The 27,546-nt window shown below is 30.8% G+C and overlaps 1 protein-coding gene and 1 long non-coding RNA gene across 5 annotated transcripts; one reads left to right on the forward strand and one right to left on the reverse strand.

Moving 5' to 3' along the window:
* Nucleotides 1-3,231: 3,231 nt before the first annotated feature.
* LOC136796392 (uncharacterized) lies at nt 3,232-5,640 on the reverse strand. The gene is made up of 2 exons (XR_010844098.1): nt 5,397-5,640; nt 3,232-3,379 (listed from the first exon to the last, which is right to left on the reverse strand). It is a non-coding gene; the product is annotated as an uncharacterized lncRNA (long non-coding RNA).
* Nucleotides 5,641-7,475: 1,835 nt separating this feature from the next.
* Nucleotides 7,476-27,519, forward strand: LOC106678134 (lysophospholipase D GDPD1). 4 transcript variants are annotated; one of them, XM_014416477.2, is made up of 7 exons: nt 7,476-7,732; nt 7,816-8,017; nt 18,773-18,954; nt 19,032-19,252; nt 19,338-19,480; nt 24,248-24,371; nt 25,004-27,519. In XM_014416477.2, the coding sequence occupies exons 3-7, from the start codon at nt 18,795-18,797 to the stop codon at nt 25,184-25,186; spliced, it is 831 nt and encodes a 276-aa protein (XP_014271963.1). In that variant the 5' UTR covers nt 7,476-7,732; nt 7,816-8,017; nt 18,773-18,794; the 3' UTR covers nt 25,187-27,519. The 4 variants fall into 4 exon arrangements, with proteins under 4 accessions (XP_014271963.1, XP_066906129.1, XP_014271959.1 ...); XM_014416473.3 differs by lacking the exons at nt 7,476-7,732; nt 7,816-8,017 and adding exons at nt 15,494-15,770; nt 15,840-15,882 and having other exon boundaries at nt 19,035-19,252; XM_014416472.3 differs by lacking the exons at nt 7,476-7,732; nt 7,816-8,017 and adding exons at nt 15,498-15,770; nt 15,840-15,882.
* Nucleotides 27,520-27,546: the final 27 nt, after the last annotated feature.

Below are 27,546 nucleotides of genomic sequence, written 5' to 3' on the forward strand. Positions count from 1 at the left end.
TATATATAGAGGATTGAGGCGCCACTAAACCTTCGAATTTCACTCGTATTCAATCAAAAACCTTTCGTAAAATTCTCAATGTCCTTTACTTTGTCCAAAATAAAACCATTCATAATGTTCCTTATGTTACCAATTTGGCATGAAACTAATATAAATCCTTCCATGATAAATTCCCTTACCACCTGAACCCGCTTTTGTCTCACCTTGCTTTCTCTTCTATTCCTTATAATATTCCTAGGTGTTCCAAATGAAGGCGGCCTCGAGACCTTCTTATGTGGAAATATTATTGGAGAGCTACCAATGTGTTGATTCTCCAAACCTCTGTATCATGACATTGTACTATAATTCACATTACAATTATTAGGTGTATTTTTAGTTAGTGTATGGGTAAATTTAAATTGTATTGCTTACAGCAGTACCCAGGGCTACTAATATTACTTCTTCGCCACACATCTAGTGCCTTTAAGAGCCGTTGCTTTTTGTTGCTGTTTATACTTACAAATAAAGTCAACTGAAATATCGTCGGTGCAAAGCGGAAGCAGATAACAAGATAACACGCATATTGCGTTCTTATCTAGGAAACCAACGACTTTTCCCGTACGTTTTATATTATGTTTTTATTTGCAGAATGTAAAATAATTTACTCATACATCGGGAGTAAAAAACTACGACGTACAAATTATTTCAAAGTTAACAATGAACATGATAACGTTTTATCATATAGTTCTTGTATCTTTTTAAGGATCACAACCTTAATTATAATTAAAACTATTTGAAATATATGTTCACGATGAACATTAATTATTTAGTCATCACTTTAAACAAGTAAAAATCTATTTTGATCTAGAAGACTGCCTAGCTAGACATATTAGATTACTTCAATTGAAAACATCCAGCATTTATTTTATTAATTTATTAGTATAAACAGAATGGGTGGGTGAAGATAGGCTCAATCAGAGTCAGGTAGGAAAGAGGGGAAAAGTGAGGCGGACGTTGCAAAGGATCGAGAAAGAAAACTGAAGCAATAAGAAATAATAGTCAAGTATTCCAGCATCCAGTAAAAAATATTGATTGATCTACCAGAATTTATTTATTCAAACAGAAAATTTCATTGCATTTCTTGAACAAAAACAAAACAATTTAGTTAGCCGAATTTAATTTCACAATCTACAGTCAATTTCAGTTCATAGTCAATGTTCAATACATTTTGGATGTTTTGTAAGACAGCAAATGTGAGTGGCTTTACGATATATTCTCTCTTTTCTTTAAAGGTTGGACAATGTAGAAGGATATGGTACAAACACTTATTGAAATAGCTTTTGCAGAATGGGCAGTTTGTTTGCCTTGAAAGTGAGGGTTTTGCTTCCATGGTTTAGTTTAATGTGCTCCAGGTTTCCTACTCTTAGTTGGCTAATGCACCTTATTTTTTTTTTCTATTTACTCTAAATATTAAATATCTTTAAGGTTTAAACAGGTTGAAACTGTAATCTGATTAGTATATGTGGTTACGGTTTGAGTTCAATGCTTTATTGATATCATTTGAGAATTTATGATTCACAATCTTTTCAAGAATCTCTTTATTAGAAGGCGTTAATTGTCCATCAATAAAACTAAATATTAATGATATAAAGTATAGGAATTTATAACAGCCTTGACTGTATATATTCCTCCCTTAAGTTTATAGAAATTCTCCCTCCATCGATAATTAATTAGTAATTCTCCTCTTGTTCTAGCATACCTCACCCTCTTTATCTGTGTATATTAGAAACACCATGACAATGATAAACATTAGTCATTATTCTAGAGAGACTAGTCGAACAGAGTTGTCGCAGAACACTCTAGCAGACAAGTTGTAAAGCAGCATGTAGATAATAATTGTATATATTATATCTTAATCTAATCTGCGGTTTCATTTTGTATGTATGTTTTCTATTATCTTCGAATCGCCAGACCTATCTGAAATGTTAAGTAACTAATCAAAAATACAAAATCTTAATTTGGCGTATATCAAAATTAATAATATATATCGCTTCTACTTTAAATCTGGTACCTTAATTCAAACACAATTCTCTCAGAAATTTGCAGATACGCCACTTTGGCATTGGACTGGCGTAACATAAGTTGTTTATTTATCTAAAGAGTGAGTTCCCACCAGAGCACGGGGCCCAGGAAGGTCGACTTTTCCTTGGATCCGCCCTCACCCACAAGATGGCATTTTTTATTTTATTTCAGTCTCACATAAGATCCTGAACAAAAGCTTAAAAGACTTACCACATTGCTGCACTACTCTAGATACGTATACTGTTGGAGTAGAAAAAAGACGCTACATAGCAGAAGCTGTGCCTCATGGATCCGTTGGTAGGGATCGCTCAAGGAGGCCGTTGACCCATCAGCTGATGGGCGGAAGTAGCACCACTATGAATCACTATGCACAGCAGTCTCCGGAAGTATGTCAGTCCTACTTGGCCGATGCATGCGGGCTCGGACCTGACCCTGATACATTAAAATGTCGCCATATAATTGTCCTGCTTGCGTCAAGTAACAGTATTGTTTTTGTTTTAAATAATATTCATACGAACTGATGCACAGCTATGAAGCAGAAGGAAGCTTAGTTTTATCTCTCTTTAACCCCCTCCCCACAATTGAAGTAAAAATTATTTCAAATAATATATAATGAAACATCTTTTAGCGTGTATACCTCTATAACGGACAACCTTCTTAACGGACTATTCTATTAAGGTTCCCACCAACACAATGTGAATTTATTGTATTTAAACTCCTCTATATCGGTACTCCTCCACTTTGGACGCGGACAATAATTTTATTCCTCTTCAGCACTTTTCATTACCCCATGAAAGACAGAAGACATTGAATATTTATGTACAAACTCACGATTCCAGAATTGGTCTTTTTTTTTGTGGGGGATGTCATTAATACATAATACTTTTTTTTTCCAATGTATTAAAGCTTTAACGAAAATGTATATTTGTATAAACATTATGCTACTTAATTACAAAACTTGAGATAAGTGACTAAATTCTTACGAAAAACTACTGTGAAAATATGGATTATTTAAAAAATATATTTCATATTAAAATGAATAAAATGGAAGAGTGCCGTAATTAGTACACATAATTATTATTATGTATATTATTAAGTAGTACAGCATTAATTAAATAATTATTAGTACAGCATATAATTATTAAGGTACTTAATAATTAAAAGAATTAATTAACTTATACCAATTTATTGAGGAAATACATATAATTTATAAATTAGACTGAAGATAATCCGAGTAGCGGTCGATAAAGGTATCAAAATAGTAAAACTATTTATTGTTAACTAACGTTTCGCTCCACTTTCCAGGGCTTCATCAGGGCTTTCTGAAAGAACAAGATACAGACATTTAAAAAAATCCAAAACAATTGTTATGTTTATAAACTATATATAAAATATCAAAAAAAGAATCAATAATAACAATATAAGGAAGTATATACATGTAGATGGACTAGAAACGAGTTACTAATAAGTATAACCTGGTTACACTTAAACACTATTAATCTGCCAAGTGGGACGATTCGTTGGTTTACAATAAATAGTTCTCTTATACTATTGTCATACCTTTATTGACCGCCACCCAGACTATCCTACAATCTGCTTCATACGGTCAACTATCTTCTTCCAATTTATAAATTATATTTTATATTAAAATTTGGTAAATCACTGAGCTTGAGCTCGTTGAACCACTGAGATGTAGACGATATCCAATTGATCATCGGCATTGGAAATGGACCCGTCGATCAAAAATTAGAAATAGTCAGATTCTCTTCATAATGTGGTTCGATATACCGTTCTAATTACAATAAGTAAATCTTAAAAAATAACGAAAGCAATCTAATGGGAATACGAGAGCGGGTAAGCTGGGAACTCACTTTTTTTCCTACCCAATTAAACTATTCAAAGTTGATTAATAATGATGTATTCTCCATTTTATTTAGTGTTTAATTAAATAAAATTAACCATTATAAATCAAATTATACACTCAGAAAAAACCTTTATCTATATCAGTAGTTCCTAAACAATGGTCTGCGGCCATCGGCCGTCTGAGATGGCCACGGGATATCCTAGGAGCACATATTTTGTGGGGACTTATTGTTATTATTGGCGCGACAGACTGTGGAGGTCCAAGGCTTCGCACGATGTAATTAGGAAATAGATCGTGCGTTTCATGACGTGGTTTTCATAGGGTGGGTTCGTCACTCCCATGCCTATTTTTGTGAGTGACACCCATTGGCTGACGGGCCGTACAAATGCCCGAGGGGAGGCTCTGTTTGAATTATATGCTTGAAAAAATCCCGGAAAGGGCCGAGGACTGGAACTTACAACCTCTTTGGTTTGGCAGATAGGCGCGTCACCACGCTGCCACCGTCACCACTTATTGTTAGAACTGTTTAATTGTTTCCTTTTTCCAAGTATTAGTTTTTTAAGTTTTAAAAAGTAAATTGAGATTTCATTAGGTATATGCAACATTAAAGAACATCTAACTGCACTTTTAGGCAACCTACTATCCGGAGGATGATCCCCTTTTGTCCAAGTCCGAAGAGGGTGCGATCCCAGCATGACTTAATTTCTGGCATAATGATCCACAGACCTAATGAATTGGGAATCATTGATTTATACGTAAGAAGGAATCGAGTAGATAGTACAAACTTTAGTAAAGTTTAAAACAAGAGTCGGAGGTTATCTTGTTAAAGGGTTCTCCCATACAGATGTAACTCTTGGTACAAATAGCTCTTTTGTTATGTAAATTATTACTAAAAATCGGATTTCGTGCATGAAAAACGCAAAGTACATTTTAGAATTTTTACAGCACGTGAATATAACCCGTCCTTTACCACGCAAGGTCTGAAATGTTATTCCATATGCAAGAACTGCTGTTATAAACAATGTAGCATTTTACCACCCGTAGTTGACAACTACCATTTCCCACAAAGAACAGTATGATAAATGGAATCCAGATTTTCGTGTAGTAAAAAACCTAAAAATTACACAATCTTGCAGTAGAAACCCAAAATGGTGTTAAAAAAACCCAAATTCGGCAATGATCAACTTAACTTCAAATCTAAATAAAAAAAATTGTTGTGAGAGTACAGTAACACTATCAGGTATCAGATAAACTTCAGTTCAGTCGGTTGTAGAGATACTGCCACATAAGAGTCGTTTATATGATTAATTTTTTTGTTAAAACTTATTTTAATACCCACCACTTGGCAGATAACATTTATAAGTGCCCTCAGGTACAGAAAAGTTAAGGCTCCTAATCTAAGAGTAGTTCTAACCTACATTGCACATACACTGTATGAATAAAATCCAAAGAGATAAGATTTGTTGCTCACATTGAGGCAGAGCTTGGAGATGAGAAGACAGAGGAGGCGGTACGGGTGTCGAGGGCGCGGTTTCCTCTTGCACTCCCTTTCCGCTTCCGGTCTAACCTCCACTTCGTACAGTTCCAACCGCGGTTCCGCCATCTTAGCAACTGCCTCGTTGATAACCTTCTTATCGAAGGTGCATTGCCCAACCGTTGTCATTGTATATTATCTTTCTCATTACAGGAGAAAGTAGCCTACTTCCCTCAACTCCTACCTTTGTATAAAAGAATTTTCTTTAGAAAACTTAAACGAAGCCTCAGGTAAACGAAATATAGATAAAACCGCCCTTTGAATGTATTAAATCATGTATTACTCACTCCGTATAAAAAATGAATTATAACATGTGATGAGTTACTACTTGTAAAGCTATTTCTTTTATTCATTAACTGTTGTTCAATAATGCTGCCAAAGAAATACACGTAAACTATTATTATAGAATAATCTAAAACAAAGCCTTTAGTATCTCAAATAGCAGTCTTAAACCTTAAACTAATTTTTCCAAATCTGGTATAATCAGGATAAAAAGATGGTGCAAGTTTTTGGGTATTTTTCTGGATTGCAAAAGTATATATAAAAAAAAATATTTTTTTTTTTCAGTTTCTCTACTACATTCTAGTAACGCTAATTTGACTTCTCACCAGAAAAGTTGATTACCGATCATATTGTAGCGGGTTATCAAGCTGCCACAGCAAGTAGTTCATCAAATACCTGCAAGATCGCGCTCAGACAAACCTCATCATTCTCAATACAGAAATCAAAATAATCAATATACAAGAAGTCAAATAACATTATAAGTTAAACAACTTACATATACATTTATTTAAATTTGTTATAAGTATATTATTATTACCTATAATAAAGTAGTAAGACAGGAATTTCATGATCGACGGAAACAATATTGGGGTAATACAAACACTTCCTGGCGTCTTTTCAGTATTGTATGGTTCATTTTGCCAGACCTATATTGATAGAGGAAGATTACAGCACGAGGAGGCCCCTCACCTCCGGAATTAAAATAGCTCCTTTTTAGAATGGATAGCTCATATATGACATTAAATATAACTGGTAACCATAAAATACCACAGGTAGTAAAAGGTAAGACACAACACGATTTACTTTTTCTTTTTCACAGTAATGCACTACTAACTCACTTTTACTTCTGTTTTAGAGGGTTTGGAAAAAAAAAAATAGAGGAAGATTTGAGAAATGTAAGCCTAAAAAAAAGGAAGATATTTTCTAGTAGGAGATACCATATAGAATGGACAATTTACAATAACGAGTTAAGTATTGCACCGTAATTTTAAAGTACCTTAGGTAGAAAAGAAAAAAGTAATACTCAACCTGATTTATGTTTTTTCCATACGTAAAGCAACCATTAGGTTATTGTTTTAATAAGTTCCAGCTCGAATGGTTCCTCCCCATTCTTTGTGAGCCCCCGGCTACTATGCCACTAATGTACAAACCACCTACAGCGGACAATGTTTTCCTCATCTTAAAATGCCATCCGGCAAAACAAGATAAAATGTATATATAATTTTAGGTTAAGTAAAATGTATATATTTGTAAAATAAATAGATTAGGAGGTTAGAAAAAAAAGCAACGAAGTTCGCCCTAGCACCTCATCTATTAGGCATTTATATAAAATCAAAAATAAAATATCTCAATCTGTCCTTAGAATAGAGCACTGCTCCAGTAAAAGAACAAATATATATAGTTCTATTTTAATAATATAATTTCTATTCGGGCTAGGAGAAAAAAAAAAAAAAAAAAGATAGAAGATACACCTCCGGATATTTTCTAATAGTATAGTATTAATATGGAACGTCACAACAACAAGATAAGTATTTCACCGTAACCTTCAAGTAACACCGGTAGAAAAAGGTAATACTCAATTTGAATTCTGTAACCATTCTTATACAATTAATTTAATGTTTTTTTGTTTTAGAGGAATCGGAAAAAAATATATAGAGGATAGAGAAATAAACACAGATATAGGAATAAACACCAGCAGAATTGCCCCTCCTCACTCAATGAAATAAACAAGCGTAAAGCGCAAATCTGGGTGCGGTCTGGCTATTTGCTACCTTGTGAAAAAAACAATTGAAACTGAAAATTCCGTTTTGTAGACAAACTAAACTATTTATTATGAATGAAAAACATAATGTGAACTACTACAATTCGCACATTAGACAATATTACGTTGATAGTCTGATGGGAAGTGGTAGGTAGAGGAGAGGAATATGGAGAGGAATTGCATTGAAGGTTTTTGTATGTCTTCATATTATTTCAAGACAGCTCTATATGTAAGTAATCATGAAGACGAGTTATTTATTTCCATTATTTCGTTGAAGCTTAATAAAGAGTTGGAAATGCTTTACAATTCCAGATCCTGTTATCCAGTAAATCGTATAAAGTTTGAAAATTAAATATGCAAATTTTTTTTTTACTCTTCTATAAAGAAAAAGGCAAGTTCCGTTATAAAAGAAACCAGGTCCCCAAGCCTTTATATCGTCATAAAAATTTTAACACGGCTTCAGAAAATATGCTTGGACTCGATCATTTCAAATGCAAAGCAGTAAATTTCATTGGTAAGTATGGCGATTATTAGTAAAATTATGAGGTAAGAACATTCAATAAGCATTTTTGCATTGAATTTTCCATGTGTAATTAAGGTTTTGCTTTTATATTTCAACATTAAAACACTGAGTTACTCTCAATTCTAACTATTATAAAAATTAGATACTAGTATCCCCGTAAGAGGACAGCGAAAAAAAAAATTAAAATTACATTAGAATTAATTAAATTAACCAATTATTATAACAGAGTTTAAGAAGAATGATATTGTAAGTTGGAGGCAACAATTATGTAGGTTTTAACAATTATTATAGGTGGTTACCTCGACAAGGCCATGGCGTAGGGTTATTTTTGAGTATACAAATATGGAACTTTTTCTACAGTTCTGAGGATTTTGTTTTGAAAAAAGGTTAGAAAAGTTTGATGTTTATAAGATTTGCTATTTTATATAGTTCAAGTCCATAGGTCTGAGGACACTCTAATAAATCAGAGGGTTATCATCTATTAAGCAATGAGAGGTCCTGTTGAGTATTCCGTAATGTTAGTTGGCCGAATCGTGTTAAGTTTTACCATTTTAAGTCAGTATGTGGATTCCTGGTGTGTCTTTAGTCTTAAGTTGAAGCCAAGTCACACTGTGTCAATTCTTGTGACAACGTCCTCCCCCAACAATTATACTGCTTCTTATGCTTTTTCCATAAAGTCCCAGTTCTTTACAACTGCAAGAAAGGACAATGAGTAATTCATTACCTTCGTTAGAGGTAGGGTTGTTTTAGTTTCTCACAGAGATGTTCATATTTTATTGTCTTCTCTCAAACCACTTAATATATGATGTCGTCATTGGGAACTCCAATTACGGCAGCCGTATTTTTCTTTTTTCCGTAGTGCTTGTGCAGCCATCACTTGATACCATCTATTACTTAAACCAGCGGTCGCCTTTTTTGACCTCACGAACCAGTAAATTCATAATTTAATCCCGCTGACCACTAACAGGATGTTTTAAGTGTTAATTATATTTATTACAAAAATTGTGGCCTAAGAACATATAAAATGTACCTAGTTAATAAAATGAAACTATTAATTGTAACCAAATTATGAAACCACCAATATACAAAAGAAAATGAACAAATACTTTCTTAATAATCCAACTAATGTATTGAATATATTTTTTATTGAACTCAATACGTCAGTAAGCCCACCTTTAAATTCTTCAACTCATATACATGTACGACATATAGAAGAGTAAAATAGTCCAAGAATGCGAAGCGAGACGAGACATAACATGTAGCTAAAATAATGCAGCTACAGCAGTATTAATTATTTACTGTGGCGTTATTCTATGAAGTAGCGTTTTTATAACTTTCCACTTATTGTGATGAATTTAATTATGTTTCAATGCATCATAAAACATAACTTAACATGACGAGTAAATACATACCACATTTTTCTGGGGACTAGCGATATTTTCTCGCGGAAACCACTGCACCGATCGCTGACCTTAACTATTTTATTGAAAGAGAAGTATAGTAATCGTAAAAAAATTAGAACCCGAGTACGCATTTTAAGATACACTGAGTCCCAATAAGCAAGTTTAGCAAAATAGTCTGTGTGAATAGTTCCAGACTAACTCAAAAAGAAAAATTCGTACGTAACTAAAATTGCATGTGTAAGGGAGGTATGTTCCAGCAACTTTTTCGTTAAAATCGACTTGCTAGAATTGTTGTATTATATAATCGATTTGACAATAGTTTTTTTAGACTTTCTCTAAAACGACTCTAAACTTGAAATACCTACGTGAAAATAAGCCCTCTTTAATATCAGTTCCGTGTTATCCTCATTAAAATTGTCTAACAGTGCTTTAACGACGAATTATCAAAAAATGTTAGACTATTGTACCTTTAATTTTATTTATCTGAAATAATTAACCCTCTGTAATTGTGAGAAGTAAAAGAAAACGAGTAAACCTGAAATATAAAAGAATTTGAAAAAAATGGTTTTTACCCGATCGGCTAAGGCAGGCTTGGAAAATGAAAATGGCCGACACCAATCTTTTCCGATTTTATGCCATTGAGAGGTATAATTATCGTTCAACAACGTTGTACTCTAGGCCGCAATAAAGTTGATAATCATTTTTCCCTCCTCAAGAAATCCTTGAATATGAATTTTAAAAACAGAAAAATAAAAATTGTTTTATTAAAATTTCTAAACACCTTTAATTTTGCTTATTTGAAAAAAAAAAATGAATGCTTCATAGAAATAAACAAAAGACTGGTTATAAAAAAATAATTTGTTAGTTACCTAAAGGAAGAAATAGAAGATTTCGTTTTTTCATGGTTCTAATGACAATAGTCAGGTTTCACAATATTATAAGAATGATATTACAAAAGGAAATGAAGAATGGATGCGCTGTTACACATCACGATCAGAGAAAGCTCACGATAACGGACAGATGCTAATCGGGAACCGGTACTCCCCACCTAGGTCAGGGCTACACTCGGCTTATTTAGTCCACATACAGACCACAGCCGAAATTTGTTATCTAAGTAATAGTTTATTGGTTAATTGATTTAATTATACAGTACATTACAGAATTCTTATTATGTTATGTTGTACTACTGTTTAACACCTCGTAAATGTGCTAAATAAATCGTCCACTCTTAGCATCAAGGGCGTCGTTAAGGGAATTCTACACAGCCAGTTGGATTGACAGTAAAAACTAAGATATTATTCAGATTGTTCATGTAGAGGTTAGAGATGGGATATAGGAAGAAATATAAATATTGATATCGATATTTGTTAACAATATCGATGTCAATATTAAACCGACACTAAAATATCGATATTTAAATATCAAAAATTAAACAAATTGAAGAAATAGTAACTATAAAATAGTAATGTAGCAAATCATAGAAGGATCTGTTTCATATCATACGAACTCAAAACAAAAAATTCATAATAATAGTTAAAAAAAGAAACATCATGACAATTAAAACATAAATATAACAAATATCAGACCACCCACCCAATATTAACTAAAATATAAATGGATGTGTTAGATAATGTACATTAACAAAGATTATACAAATCAACATTCTCAATGTTAAAACACCCTAATATTTGATATCGATATCAAACTTTGGCAGCGATAATAAAAGGAAATACCGATATTTCAATAATGAAAAACTTTGATATTTTAGGGAATTTTTAAAATAATATTTAAAAACAAATTTGATCCTTTTTTCTCAACTTTATTCTTTTCAAAACCTTCCAACGTTTCGACCCTCAGGTCATTTTCAAGAATACCTACAAACAGCTCCTTTTAATTATTTTTATAACAATTTCATTATTTCCTTCACTTACATACTGATTTCTTTGGCCCTACCTTTAATTTGTTGTCATTTTCTCTTAATTTAAAATTTAAAATTCTTAAAAATGCCGGCTAATTGCCTTTGTCCCATCTCTAAATAAGTCAATCATTAAAATAACATCACAATACCATTATAAAATTTTTTAAAAAATTGTAGGTATCCTTGAAAATGACCTGAGGGTCGAAACGTTGGAAGGTTTTGAAAAGAATAAAGTTGAGAAAAAAGGATCAAATTTGTTTTTAAATAAACTAAACCACTCTCAAACAAGAATATAGTAATAAAAATTAATCTAAAATTTAAATATTTTATTTTGATATGATATTCGACTATCAATATAAATATGGTAATATGTACTAAAAATATCGTAATATTTATATATCTGCCATACCAATATTTGGATTCAATATTATGGGATGGATATTTCTCCAGCATGTTATTGGTATTAAACAATTATTTATATGTATGATTATTTTTAGAGAGCAATTACCTATGATTTTTTTGTTTGTTCATCTATTTAATACATATATGTATGTTTTCTGTTTTTTTAATTTGGGTAGAAATTTAGTGTTTTGGGGAAAACTTGTATATTGGAGGAAAATATCCATATTCGATATTATCGGTTTCAAAATATCGATATTGAAATATTGAATATCGGAGACAAAATATCGATATCGATTTGCCATCTTTAGTATAGGTTATGCTGATGGATTGCCGAGAATATTTTAAAATCCAATCATCTCCAGCACTAAGATATTGCAGGAGGGGCTGCGAATTCTTTCATATCGTTCGTTTCACTTTATTCAACAGGCAAAGTGAATATTTCCAAACATGCTTTCTATTCAACATGTATCGAAAGAAACATCACACAATATTCTTGCTGTTTGATATATCATTGACAAGTTCACATAAATCGGACTGATCGTGTAACTGAGGATCTTCGTGATTTAAGTCAGTCACATCATTCTTGCTATTGAATGATGACTGTCTATCCGAATGATCGTGTAAGGTATCTTTATAGAGGTGTGGGGTATTATCCCTCCTGATTTGAAAACCCACAAGCTGGGAAATTAGAGAACGAAATTTTGGTAAAACATCACTCAATTTCAATCAAAATTGAATATTCATAAATATTTCTGGAATAGGAAAACCAAACCGAATCAATCTGAGAATTGGAGGGGGGGAGGGAGGGCTCTTGAGCCTAGGAGCACAGGGAAAGTTCGTTCCCACGTTTCTACGTCCCTTTCTCCGAAAGGGATAAGAAAACTACAGAAATGAATGCTAACATTTTTGGTTCAAGTTAAACAACATGGTACCAAATAAGGCTGTGTTAAATATTTCACTCGTATGCCAAAAAAAGGTTTAATAAAAAACACGCAATATTGAAGGAATTTAGAGTGTCATTTTTAGGAAAACAACAATTACATTTTTTTTAATCTTTAAACAAAACAAAAGAAGTGTTAACTTTAAAAATTAGGATGAATTAACCGTGGTCACATTAAATACAAATAAGTGAATTTTTTTTTTTATTTCTGCCCAAGTTTCAAGTTTCATCAGAGCTGAAAACAAAAAAAAACGAGATGACAACCAAAAGATAGCGAAAAAAACCACAATATTTCAAGAAATTAAGAAGATGGTACTACCGCAAATTTTGACTTATCTTTAGTTATATATTTATCGTTTATACTTGCCCACGCTCAGCGGAAAAGGAGGTGAGTTAAAGGAAAAAAATATATATATAATCGCAAAAGGAAAAAAAAAAACAAAAAAGAATAAATTGCTCATTAGGCGCCACGTTATTTTTTCACTTGGAAATAACGAAAACCCCGAAACAATATGCCCAAAATATAACTACAATATACCCCTATATAAACAATTACCGAATTATGACCACTGGCGAATACCTTTACTTAAAGATAACAGAAAACCTAGGGGTGTTACCTACCCACCTGTTGAATTATCATAATATTCCGTGAACAACAACAAAAAAACATAAGTAAATTAACAAGTTGAAAGCAGTGTATATGCATAAGAAAGAACAGCAGAACTATATGTACAAAAGTTTAATAATAAGAAGAAATATAAGCACATAGAATGAAAATGAAAAAAAAGAATTCTTACCAATTAATAAAACAATTAAACATTATAGGTTGACTTAACCTTAACTTAAATGCTTAACCTTATTAACATAATTTACATTATTATACAAAAGAGTGTAAAAGTGAATATAAAATTTTAAAAAATAAAATAAAATTTAGTTCAAACCCTACGTAGTCTTGGGTGTACTCCTGGCAGAACACAATGTTGTCCGATAAATGGAATTTAGTCCGGGTGCGGTAAAATAAAACTCAAATAGTAAATTGGTGTACTATTTTATTAGAGCCAATGTTGCAGGGCTAAAAAAGATACATAAGTACAAAATAAAGGTTTCATTTTATCCCATATTGTATAACCTTTAATTTTTCTTATTAAATTTTATGTTTCATTGTATACCCCTGTTATTTTTCACTAAATTTCGTTGTACTTATGTCAAGTGTTTGTATCTTTTTTAGCCCTGACAAAGCCCTGCAACGTTAACTCTAATAAAATAGTACACTAATTTACTATTTGAGTTTTATTTGACCGCACCCGGACTAAATTCCATTTATTGATACACACCGTCAATCGGCAATATTCCAAGGTTAGATATTTCCTTTCCATTCACCGTTTTACCTTCTCCATAAGTATGAAAATGACACCTGCCATAGCTCTCTTATCCAGGACGTGCTGAAGAAACGTTGCCACGTACTGCACTATGTCCCCACTTCTAGTATTAATGACCGTCCATTGAAGTAGAACAGCATAATTTTGAAAAACAAAGCATGCACCATAACATTTCTCATATGATGATATTTCGGTTCAAATAGTAAAGACAGAGCCTGATAAACTATCACCACTTAACATAGAACAGTTGTAACGTGTTCAAAAATCAAACTGACGAGTGGGTTTTGGTTTTTGTGAAGGTGACACAAAACCAAAACCCACTCGTCTCAACATAACGCTTGTGGTTTTTTCACCATGACAACCGTAACACCCTTTGTCTACGCAGATATAGCCAGTGTTTTTATTTCACCATGGCAACCGTAACAATGGATGATAAATAATACTAAAAGGAGATTAAATAAAGTATTACAGAATTAAGAATTTATACAACAAACATTCAAAATATTAGAAAAAAAAAATCAAAAAGTGCTCTGTATAAATAAAAAAAAGATGAAATTAGCATGTGAGAAGATGGTTGGGGGTGCAGTTACTTTATACATATTTACTTACTAGATTTTCATATTCATCACGTCTTATTGTCATTTGTAATACTATACATTTTCTTCCAGTATTACTTTGTATCTATATTTTTTCTAGCTATTCTGTATTTCCTTTTGATCATCAGGATTGTTATGTTGTTTTTTGTCCTTAGCACTGAAATTCTGGCCTAAACGTTGGCTAAAAACTAATAAATTAAGTTTTTACCTATTTATGTTCATTACTGACCTACAACCATCTTCTCATTTAGTATCCAGGGCCAACAATTAAAGCATTATTACAGAATAAACATAACCAGAATTGTGGAAAAGTTAAAAGCATATTTAGTACAATGAGAAACATGAAAATATATAGGTAAAATTGATAAAATAGAGAAGGAATATCTAAACGTAGACTAGTCACAAGGGGGTAAGTGGCAAATTTTAAAATAACAAGACGTGATGACCAGAGTTAAATAAAGTACATAAGGGAAAGTGAATAAGGAAGGAATTAAAGAGAGTAAAGAAGTATGGGGGTGAGCACGGGAAACCTATAAAGCAGTGTAGTCAAATAATCGATTGAACTTATATCAAATCGAATTTACTTAAAAAAATAAATAGAAAAGTTTAATTGTAAATAATTCATTTCTATCGTAATGTGTTCCAAATGTCGCAACAGTTCAACCGAGGTTCAATATTATGTAACTTGCATTTATGATTGCATAATTCTTGTAATAATGTGTCATTCATATCACGTTTGATTGAACAATCTCGTGTTTTAATTTTTTTTTTGTAACTATTATTTATAGATATAAAGAGATTAAAAATAATGATAATACTATTGTGTATTATTATGCTTAGTGTCAACGCCCCTTATCTGTAGTGATAACATAACCTACCGCCCTGAGACATTGCACGAAAACAAAAGTCCCAATCTGTCATCCCGTTTTTCTCCCGGTACCTACTCTTTCTTTTTCTTTTTACAGCAATGTTGGAAAACGTACAGTTGTTCATAGCTTTATTCGGAGGCTATGTTGCCACTTCGATGATATTTCTAAAAAACCCTCACCTCCTACACAAAAAGAAAAGATTGAAATTCTCATGCACTCATATAAGTCATAGAGGAGGTAAACATTAACATATTATGTAATGTAGAACATTTCTCATTGTGTGCTAATATATGTACGCAATCCTAGGTGCTGGAGAAAACTATGAAAACACTATGACTGCTTTTAGGAGGTAATGTCTATATCAAAGTTCAAAAATGCTTTAAGCTGTTTTTTTGTTTTTTTTATGCTTCAGCTTATCATTTATAGAACATTTTACACCCCCCTCATCACTGAAATAAATATAATATAAATGTTATTTCTATATTATAATTCTAAATACATTTATTTTGGGTAATTTTGTGGTTTTATATATTCATTATATATGCCCAGTTTTTTTTTTTTTTTTGTTACAATACTAGATCAGTACTTTATTAATTTTGTCAGTTATGCCTGAAATGTATGTTGTAAAATATTGGATAAAGTTGAATTAATAAAAAATAGAAACACGATTGAAGTATTACATATAAAAAAAGAATACAATAAATTTTAAAATGGGCACAAGTATAATTGTATAAAAGTCACACTATAAGCACAAAGATTATTAAAAACCTAAGTTGTTATTAAGCAGATAATAATAAACAGGTTTTATGGAATATAAGTAAGTCATCAAATGATTTAAAAAATAATTGTAAATTAATAATAAAAAACAAAACAGTACTAATAGCAATAGACTTGGAATGCTTCTCAGGGTTACTTTATCTCATAGGAGAGGGGATAAAGTAAATAAATATAGGTAGAAAAAAATTGAATGCCAAGGAATTACACTGTGAATTCATTGGAACTTATTACATAAATCTTACACTATTATTATTTTTTTTTTTTTAGACACAAAACTGCCTTTTAGACCATGCGATTATCATTTCTTCCTGACTATCCCCACAAATTCTCCTCCTCTCTTTTCTTCCCACCTCTTCTTCATTCTTTCAGACTGCACTCTTTTTTCTTCCTCGCTCCATACTCTTCCCCTTTTCACCTCTTAGGCACCCACCAGGACCTTGATTTTTCCCTATATTTATCTCTATTGAGGCAGTCTCGACTTGAGATTCCTAATTTCCCTGTTTCTTTCTTCATCTGCTTAATGTACCCCCCACCCCCATTATATCCCCATATTTTCCCAAAGATCTCCCTATTAATTCTGCTCGGGTTCATCCTGACCAAATGACCGTTGAAATGTAGCCTCCTTAACCTAATGTCTGTTTCCAGGTCATCCACTTCTCTATATAATTCTCTGGAAGGCCTCAGCCTATATCCCTCCGGTAACTTTACTAGCCCATAAATCCTCAAGATCTTCCTCTCTATTTCCAAAAGTTTCCTTAAGCTAGGAAGAGAAGTGGTCTCCATTCCATACAGAACAACCGGTTTGACAACCGTGTTATAGTGTCTTATTTTTGCTCTTATTGACTCTTTACAGTATTGGCTACTGGTGGCAAAGCAGAGTCTTTCCATCTTGATCAACCTCCACTCCATTCCCTTTCTCTCGGACTCATACTACATATAATTTCCCCTAAATACTTGAAGCTATTTGTGACCCTGATTTCCCCATACTTTGTTTTAACTGTATTTCCCGAAGATTTCTCTTATTATTATTAGTTGTATAAAACAAATAATGGCAGTGATAAAACTAATTGAAATAATGAGAAATATAGATGTGATTTAAGACAAAGTATTTAAAAAATAAGTTTGTAAATTGGCTAACAGATTTGAATTTTATAAATTAGGCTGATATAAAAATTTATTGTTAATTAAATCCAGATACGCAATAAAGAATTAACTAATATTTTTATGAAACTGTTTCATAACTAAAGAATTTTCTTTTCTAAACTGAAGCACTCCCAGTATTCCTCCATATTACTATTAGACATAGAAAAATCCTTGGGGTTTTCTCGTGAAATGAAAAAAAATTAATATAACCTACAAAACTACAAAAAAAATATTGGTTGAAATGATGTCTTTCAAACCCAGCCAGTTGTCATTTCCTCATTCTTAATATTTATTTATTTTCTTTAAAAGTGTATTTACTATTTATTCCAAAATCAGATATGATTCAACACCTTTTGATAGAAATTCATTCACTTCGTAACAATCTTGAATAAAAACTATTAAAGAAAATAAATAAATCTTAAAACTTAAGAAATGGATTTAGTTAGTTTTGGAATGTAATGCTTCAATCATTGTGTGTTGAGTACATTGTAAATGCTGATTATTATTTTCTATAATTTGAAAAATATGTTCTAAAGAACCCTGAAACATTGAAAAAAGTAAAGAAAATTCTAATAAAATAATAAGAATTTACTTTAACAAAATTACCCAAATTAAATATATGTAGGAAGATTTTCGAGGTGGTTCTTAAACAAAAATATACACAAAATAACAAAAGAAACTATTTATAAGTCAACAACGTTTCAACCCACTTTGGAGATTGCACTTTGAACGTTGCAGGGTTGATTAAAAATAAGTTTCACATATTGTAAAGTATGACTAAAAGACTTATGTAAGATTATAAGAAATATAAAAAATGTAATAATTAATATAAAAAATTCAGAATGCATTGCCTCAATTATTATTGCAATATAGATTGTACATACGATTGTAAATTTTGTTTTGCCATATTTGTTACTTCTTCTATTAATTATTTTTCATTAGTTATTATTTCAATGGTATATTTTCAATTCTGTCATTCATTACTTTACTTGTATTTAATAATTATTCTATTTATTAACATCTATATTATTTTAGTTTACTTTTTTTATATGCATATATTTTTAATATAACTTTGTGTATATTGTTATTGTCTTATGATACTTTACAATATTTGTATCTTTCATTTCATTTACAACATTTTCATTTAAGCCTATAGAATGAGATAAAACCTTGGTTACTCATAAATTGTTTTTAATAATATTTTGTGTACCTTTCTTTGACCATCTTTCTACAATTAATTGCATATATTCAATAAATAAATAAATATAATTTAAAATATACTATTGTTCTTTTAACCTTGTATTACTTGCTAATTTCAGAGCAGTTAGTTTAGGCACTGATATGCTTGAACTCGACTGCCAGTTGACAAAAGATAATCAAGTTGTCGTCTGCCATGATAACAATTTGTTCAGAAGCACAGGAATCAACAAATGCGTTTCAGAATTCAATTATAAAGACTTACCTTTGTTGAAACCTAATCTTCCAGTCGACTTCGATCCTTGTATGTTTAAATATATTTCTGTTATTTTTTTTTTTTTTTTTTAAATTGTTCATTTCTAATGTTCAATGTTATCATAGTAGTAACATTTAGAGGTAGTGGTAAAGAAGAAGAGAGACGCATTCCACTTTTGGTTGAAGTATTCCAAAATTTTCCCGAATTACCCATCAACATCGACATTAAAACTAACAATAAATTTTTGATTGGAGAAGTCGACCGATTGATTTCCGAACATCATAGAGAAGAAATTACTGTGTGGGGTAGTTTTAGTGAAGAGATAACATATAAATGCTATTTACAGGTATATTAAAAATATTGAATCATATAATAGTAATAATTAAACTTGATTTATTCAAGATATGTAGATATTATTTATTTTATTCCAGAATCCAAAAGTCAATTTGCTGTTTTCTCTACGAAGAGTTTTTGAGTTGGTATTGCTTTTTTATACCGGCCTACTTCCTTTTGTACCACTGAGGGAAACACATTTAGAAATATTCCAGCCTTCCATGGTTCTCCACCCATCATGGTGACTGATTTACATTTTTTTTTATATTGATGTTATTTTGTATTATAAATTAATTATTTTTATGAGAGGAGAAGATGGTTGATGGGTGCGGTCAGCAGAAAACACAAATAAACAAAAATAATTATTTGTACCAACGTTTCGACTTAATTTTCAGGTCTTTATCAGGGAGTTACAGGCTAAAACTCAACAGGCTGACCAACCCCCCAACCATCTTCTCATCTCATATATCTATGGTCAACTATCTTTACCACATTAATTAATAATTTTGAGTCTTTTTTAAAAAATTGTTTTTGTTTATGAAAATATATAAATGATTTGTAAAAAAAAACAGGATTGTAAAAAAAAACACCACTTGTCTGAAAATCTTAATTTTTGAGGAAAAGAAACCTGCATAACTTCATCCCATTAACACCTATTTTTTTTTCTGAATACTTTGTTGGCTTCAGAAATGTTATCAAAACTGAGCATACCAAATAAAATCCTATGGCTGCACTGATAAAAAATGCATTGGGGTTTTTGTGGAATTTAATAAAAAAAAAAACACTAATTCAACACATAATATTGTTAAAGTTAAGTATTGTTATCAGGTTGAAGTAATAACCTACAAGTTATATTGGATAAACAATTTTTTATTAACAAAAGAGGAGTAACAATGTGAAATTCAGTGAACAATGACATTTTATCCAGAATAACTGTCACTTGTTAAATCCAAATCGTCCATTAAGTCTGAGTGTGGGATACTATTTACGAAATTTATTAGCATTGGGATCTTTCTCTTATTTTCCAGAGGCAACTGCCTAAAGCACTGCTGACAAAAGTGGAGTTCTTGTTAAAAACATTTTAGGGTTTTTGAAAAAATCAGTTGTGTAATGCTGGACAATATATAGTGGAACCTCTATTTTATTTATTTTTTTTCTTTGGGGGTGGATTTTTGCTAGCAACTTCGCAATTAATTAATTATAGATGTTTAAAAAGGTTTTATTGGTTTTAAAAAACTCAACAAGATTACAACTATTTATTAGTTTAGGGATCAGTTTATATGACATTAAAAACTAAAAAAAAAAAAAAACCTGTCGTTTAATGATAATAAGAATTTTATTCTTTTGTTTTATCACTAAGATCAGGCATCCAAAATAATATAGATATAAACCTCTAATTGTTACAAAGTCAAAATATTTAAACGATAATGTATTGTTATTGAGAAATATTATTGTAGTATTACACAGTTTGGGCTTTTGTTTTTTCTAACTTATATCAATTGTTGAATATTAAATGTGTAGCTAGCTATCCAATGTCGGGAAATTAAAAAAAAAAAAAGTAACTTTTTTCCAAGGATTATATTTGTTAAAATAAGAATTGTCTTTTTTCAACTTTGTTCAAACACACTACTGAAAGCGAAAAACTTGGAGTATTTAATCGATTCATGTGCCCCAGAATAATTCCTAAATTAGATTGAGTTCTTTCCTTTTAACATGTAATGAACTTTTAAATTGAAATTTTACTGCTATTTTTCCTCTTGAAAATGGCAACATTAAGGGTGTTTAAGTTTAAAAACATGTGAATGTCTGTAGTGGCTACTGTTTTTACTTTTTTTTTTTTTTGGATACTTTGAGGTCAGCCATTTCATTAAATCGAAATTCTGAACCTCGAATGGAGTCATTAGTGTCGTATGATGAAATTAAAACCCTTTTGTCTCTAAAAAAAAAAAAAGAAGAAAAAATGGCATTCAAAGGTTTAAAAAAATTTTTTAATATAAATTTTTTTTTTGTCTATGCTTTAAAATTTGTTAATTCTCAGTAAATAATGAAATATTAAAAGTATTTTTAATGTAAAATTTAAATTTTGTATTTCACTCAGCCATACATATCATCTTCTATATTTATTACTCATAATTATGATAAGATATACTCTTAATAAAAATATATATATATATTCTAAAATTTGATGTTATGGTTACTATATATAATTGTTATTTAAAGAAGTATTTTTAATCAAGCTGTGAAGGTTTTGAAACAGAGTGGAAGTGTTTTGCTTTTTATTCCTCTGTTTAACCGAATTCGCACTGGCTTCCTTATCGTTCAAAAGGCCAATCTCCGGAGTATTACCCTTTTAACATGCAGCACTCTTTAACAGCTAAGTTCAGACCACTCTTAAATACCTTCAAACTTCTGGAAGAATGCTCCTTTCTATATCCAACGATGCTTTACATAATGTAGAATACAATCTAATCTCAATGGAAATAACTCATACACCTCAAATTAATGTAAAATGGTTCTATTAAGATTAAATTTTATCATTAACAAAGAACTTTTTTCTTCTTTTCCCCCTACCTGGCCATTTTTAACATACAGTGTGCTTATCCTAAAGGTTATCAACCTACTAACGAGAGTGGAATGGTCGACATTTATCCTGTGGGTCTTCCATGAAATAAATTTTGACACACCTAGGCCAGTTCGAACTTGCACCGATTTTGATACTAGGTTTCCAAGGTACTTAGCACTCTTGACTACTACAGTCTCATAAGTTATGGACTTTATACTGAAGCAACTTTTCTCTTATCTTTTGATTCTTCTTTTTTTTTTTTGTTAGCCTTTGTTTTCATTAATCCCATAACATTATTTTAAACATTTAATTGGTTCCAATTTCTTTATCTGGATGATAGTTGGACAGTTATCAAAACTTTTGTTTTGTAATATCAGTATTACTGTAGTTCAGCAAAACCATGAATGTAAAGCAATGGGTTATTTTATTATATCATATTATAATGCTATTACTTGTTAATAAAAGTAGTTTTGTCAGAAAATGTCCAAGAGTGATCAATTTTTTTACATGGTGTTGAACATTTTGAGATTCTGACTGATACTATTACCTATACATTTTGAATATTAATGAGCTCAATAGATTAATAGCATAACATCATTTAAGTTGTTATACCTCATAAGTCCAAAAACATCAAACAAATGTTTTTCTATCTACTTTAAAAAAATCAATGATTTTTGGTTTAAATCTTCTGAGGAATATCAATGGAAAAGCTTGGTACTGAGACAAAAATCAGTTTCTAACATTTCTTGATCTGAAGGCAGCATTCAATATAGTCCTAATAAATGAAATCTGGGATGCTTGTAGTCAAGGGTTCCCTGGAGCTTTGATAGTGGCCATAAAGTCAGCCTACCAAGGAGCCATGGCAATGGTAAGAATAACTGGAATGGAATCAGAACATATTCCAATTGCAAGAAGAGTCAGGAAGGGCGATAGTTTAAGTCCCCTTCTGTTAATAAATTTTATGAATGAAATTTGCAAAATCTGCAAGCACTGAACTGGACCACACTCGTAAATGAAATATGAAAACCATCCTGATAAAGAGTCTTTTATATTCAGATGAATACTGTCCTAATAGCCGATTCACAGATACAATTTCAGCAAGCTATGGTGGAATGTTAAGAAGAGTTCCTCATTAAAGGGATGAAAATTAACACCTCCAGGAAATGCTCGTTATGGCAAGAGAAGAGCAGGAAGATGTCCAACTGACCTGTGAAATTGAGGTATATAAGGTAGTGAAGGAATACACCTTCTTAGGGACTGTAATAAGTAGCTTTATCAAGATAGACCTGAAACAAATCAGGTCTAACCTAAACTACTAATAATATCATCAGCCACTGTGAATTAGATAAGAAGACTAGGATGAACTTGTATCTGCAGTCACTTACCTACAGCTGAAAAAGTTGCTGGCACTAGACGTTCGTCCGACTTCCAAACAGACAAACGTCTAGTGCCATATCCCTTCGATGGTAGGGCGGGAACCCTCCAAGACTCTGGAAGCGGGCTGTCCTTCGCGAGTAGCCTTGCTCTGTCACAGCTGCTAGTTGTCCTTAGATCGCTGCCCCAGATCTCAGGGTACCCCTTCTAATCTAAAACTTCCTAGCCTTTAGCCTAACTCCTAGCCCACAGCAGCAGCAAAAATGAGGTTCTTACAAAAATCTGTTTACAAAAGCAAGAGGGATCATATGAGAAATGGGAGAATAAGAGTTCCTTAATAAAGACTTCCCCAAGTTGGAAGTTCCTTAACTCATTACTCCTGTGGAAAGATGACAGTTTAAGTGGCTTGGACATGTCTGCCACATGAGTGAGGACATGGATCCTGTAAAGGTATTGGAAGCTCAACCCACAGGGAGGAAACCACTTCAACTTCCTAGGGTTACATACCAAGAATATGCTGAGAAGAGTGGAGGTAGGAGAGGCAATTCCCTTAACCAAATGTAATGGTTTTCCAGGCACTGAGAGGAGTGACCATGCTGGATAGATGCTCCTGGATGCTAATAATACCATAAGAGAAAGATGAAGATCATTCTAAAGATATCCTGTCTCAACCATATTATTGTAGAGTACTTATATACTATAGTTTAACCAGCCTCATAAAATTGATTCCCCTAATTGGGTAAAAATCTGCCAGGCGAGTGTAATTCTGACCAATTCACCTCCTTGCACAATCATTGATCTAGTACCAGTACTTCCTTACATAGTACTGCACTCATAAACCTACATCAATTGTATTAGTACAGTTTTAATTTACTTATTAACTATTTTCTGACCAAGAATTCTTTCGAAATGTATTTAGAAGAATGGTGTGTTAATTTTATAAAATAATAAACTATCATTTCTGGTTTACGAAGTATCTCAGCAAGTGGTGATAAATAAAATTTTCTTAATTTTCTAATAAAATTGTATTATTATTACATTTGATATTGAATTATTTTTTACCATTTTTAGGCATAATCATAATATTAAGAATGGTCCTCTTCTTCTATACCTTCCAACTTTTCTTGTGAAAACTATCGACTTCCTTTTGATGAGTAAGACACTTTTTAAACATTTAGGGCAACGAGGAATACAGGTAAAAAACATAGGCTTAGATTAGCTACATTTTAAACTATAAGTTTTCTTTATAGACCAATGTATATATTTTGTATATGGCAACAATATTTCATATTTATATTTCTAATATTTTCATAATTTCTCTTGATGTAAAATATCTCCACAATTTACATATGTTTATGTATAGATATTTGAGGAAGATGGTGTTGACCAGGTGGCAATCAACAAAAGGAAGTCAAATAGCAACAAAACTGTTTAATCGTAACCTTTGTTTTGACCAACATTGCAGTTCTTCTCAGGACTAAATTCTAATTAAACTAGACATGAAAAATAAAAAATATTGAAATGTATGGTAGGACTATAAGATAACAAGATAATATATCGTGAATTTAAAAACTTGTGAAAATTAAATATAAAATATAAAAATAAACAGCATAAATTATAACTTTAAACTTTTAAATAGTTTCTTTTAATTTACATTGTTCATCTTTATACTGTTTTCGCAACAGTCAAATGTATTTTGTTTTATTTATTAGCCCTATTTGAGCACCTCTTTTGACCGACATCTGGACCACCCTCATTCCTACCCAACTAGCTAATAACCCTCTTATATTTATGTTTATAAATATATTTTAATTTTTTTATTTTCAGACTTACGTCTGGGTTTTAAATTATGACAATCAGTTCAAAGATGTTTTTGAACTGGGAGTTACAGGAATAATGACAGATTACCCTACACGCCTTATGACTTTCCTGAAGGAAAATCCACAATACCTTAAAAAAACGCATAATGTCTCTGCTATAGCTGAAGCAGAAGAAAGCGTCAACGATTAATTAGCTAAAAGCTTCAATCGAGCCTTTTTACCAATATTCTGGTTTGTGATAAATTGAAAATTATCTCCTTTTAACAATTGTCCAAGACGGTTGTAGCAGTAGTAAGTGAAATTAACTGAGTGGTTATTGTTGTTTTGTTTTTTTATCTCTGTTTTGTTGAAGTTGTTCAAAGTTCTACGATTTGTAATGTTGATCTTTGTCCAAATTTTAATGTCTTATGGACGCCTAGATTATACAGAACTTTTGCCTAGTTGAAAGTTTATTAAATATTAGAAAAATTAATGATTCTGCATAGTCAGTTAATGTCTAGCGAACACAAAAAAATATTAAAAAATAAATTAAATTTTTTGTGAATAAATATCACCTAAGTTAAAATTATCTTTTAAATTTGTATTTTTGATTATTATTTTCTGTTCTTTTGTGATGAAATACAATATTATGTTACCTTTCATTATATTTTCTTTTAACTTAACGTACAAGATTATATTTAATTCTGAAAATGCATTTCTTGGTATCTCTGCTTTATCTATTAGCTAATATTTCTCAGTATTTTTCACATATTAAGAGTTTATTATTACATGTTTTCTGCGAATAATTAATATCTTTTATAACCTAACTAGTCTGATGTTTTAGTCATTTTTATATTAATATATATATATATTTGATTTTTTATTTAAAATTGCTTTTACCACTCAATTCTATGCTTTTGAGGCGTAGTTGATTTTATAATGTATCATTTATGTTTTTTTGTTTAGTTTTATTGTAACCATGAGTTACCTTCATTCATAAGTATTATAAATGTGTATGGTTGTGTATTTTTTAAATTATTTTAATTATTTATGGAAAAGAGTTTAGCTCATTATTACCAGAGACCTCTTTGTTATGCAATTAAAAACCTAAATATTTGCCAACATAAAAAAATAAAATGTAAAATATAAAATGAAATAATCTAAATACACAATATTTTGAGGATTAAAAGTCATAAGAGCATAATAACTATTTGTTTCTCAAAATAATTTTAATGTCATCAACTTTAAAAAGTCCTGACGCTTCAATACTATAAAATAAAGACAAATGTGTGAAAATAATTTTCAAATATATTTATTTATTGATTTTTAAAATATATTAAGCAGTATTTGTACGTCATTCAAAAAGGATTTGAGAATTTAATTCACCTAAAATTGTGATTTGGTCCAGTAGTAACATTTGTTAATGGCATTGTAATTATCAGGTTCAAACGTTTTTCAATTTTAATACATTTTCCCTTTGCTCTCTAAAAAAATCAATTCGCTTAAAGTAGCTCCAAAAATTTTCAATTGTCAAGCTGCAACGAGCTAGTATTATTTTTATTGTTCTGTTATAAAATTATTAATAAGCAAAATAAATTTCAACTTTAGTCATTAATTTATAATAAAAACAAAAATAACATGCGTTTGGTTACAACTAAACTCAAAGAGTTAGAATTTTTAATATCTGGTCTCTGATTATAATTTTAGCTTGATCGTTGTATTTAAATCATATAAATTTTAGTTTGATCCTTGTATTTAAATCATATAAATTGTAAAGTATCAGCTTTGAAAAAGGCATTTTTCATATTTGTCACATTAGAGTCAGGATGTACTACTGATACATGCAATAGCTGAATCTCTGTTGTGTGATAAGCATAGAAAGGGAAATTTAATTGTGGTAAAGTATTAAATATGCTTAATTAATATATTGATGAGGTATCAAGTATGCTTAATTAGCACATTTATGTATTTATTGAATATGCTCAATCAACACATTAATAAAATAATGATTATGCTTAATCTGCACATTAATAAAGTATTGAAAAGTTATTTTGTAACAAATATGAAAAATACATTATTTCACATTCAATATTTTACAGTTTACATGGCAATATCGATTAAATGTGATAACATCCTAGGTCATTATCAATTTTTTTCAATTTTGTAAGTTGAAGTAAATAAAAACAAAAATAATGTCTTTGCATTATTTAATAATATAAGGTAATGTTAGTTAAATTATGAAGTAAGTAATCGTAATTAATAAGTCTTCACCCTCGATTGGGCTACTGATTTTTGTGATAAGAAATAGCATACTTTTTTTTTTTAAGAAATAAAACAAACCTATAAATTTTCAAGCCTGGATTATAATATCTAGTCTAGAAAATGTTTGCTGTTTAAAATTAACAACCATCGAAATTGCCGTGGGATTCAAAGGTCTGCTTATTATCTTTTCATTAAAGAAATCATTTTAAAAAACACGATCCTTAATCCTTTTGGCATAGATACTTTAGTGGTACTCTTTGCACCATTACTTTGTTGAGTGTCCCAAATTCTTTATTATCTTGATATATA

This window comes from Halyomorpha halys, unplaced genomic scaffold (genome assembly GCF_000696795.3).
Source record: "Halyomorpha halys isolate HHAL.00 unplaced genomic scaffold, Hhal_1.1 Scaffold126.1, whole genome shotgun sequence".
Taxonomy (NCBI): domain Eukaryota; kingdom Metazoa; phylum Arthropoda; class Insecta; order Hemiptera; family Pentatomidae; genus Halyomorpha; species Halyomorpha halys.

What these genes read in the sequence shown, in the direction of transcription:
- LOC106678134 (XM_014416472.3), top strand. Translation starts at nt 15,632, where the DNA reads ATGTTGGAAAACGTACAGTTGTTCATAGCTTTATTCGGAGGCTATGTT. An exon ending in ACTATGACTGCTTTTAGGAG is followed by an intron (nt 15,883 to 18,772) that starts GTAATGTCTATA and finishes TGCTAATTTCAG; the next exon opens with AGCAGTTAGTTTAGGCACTG. An exon ending in ATGGTTCTCCACCCATCATG is followed by an intron (nt 19,481 to 24,247) that starts GTGACTGATTTA and finishes TACCATTTTTAG; the next exon opens with GCATAATCATAATATTAAGA.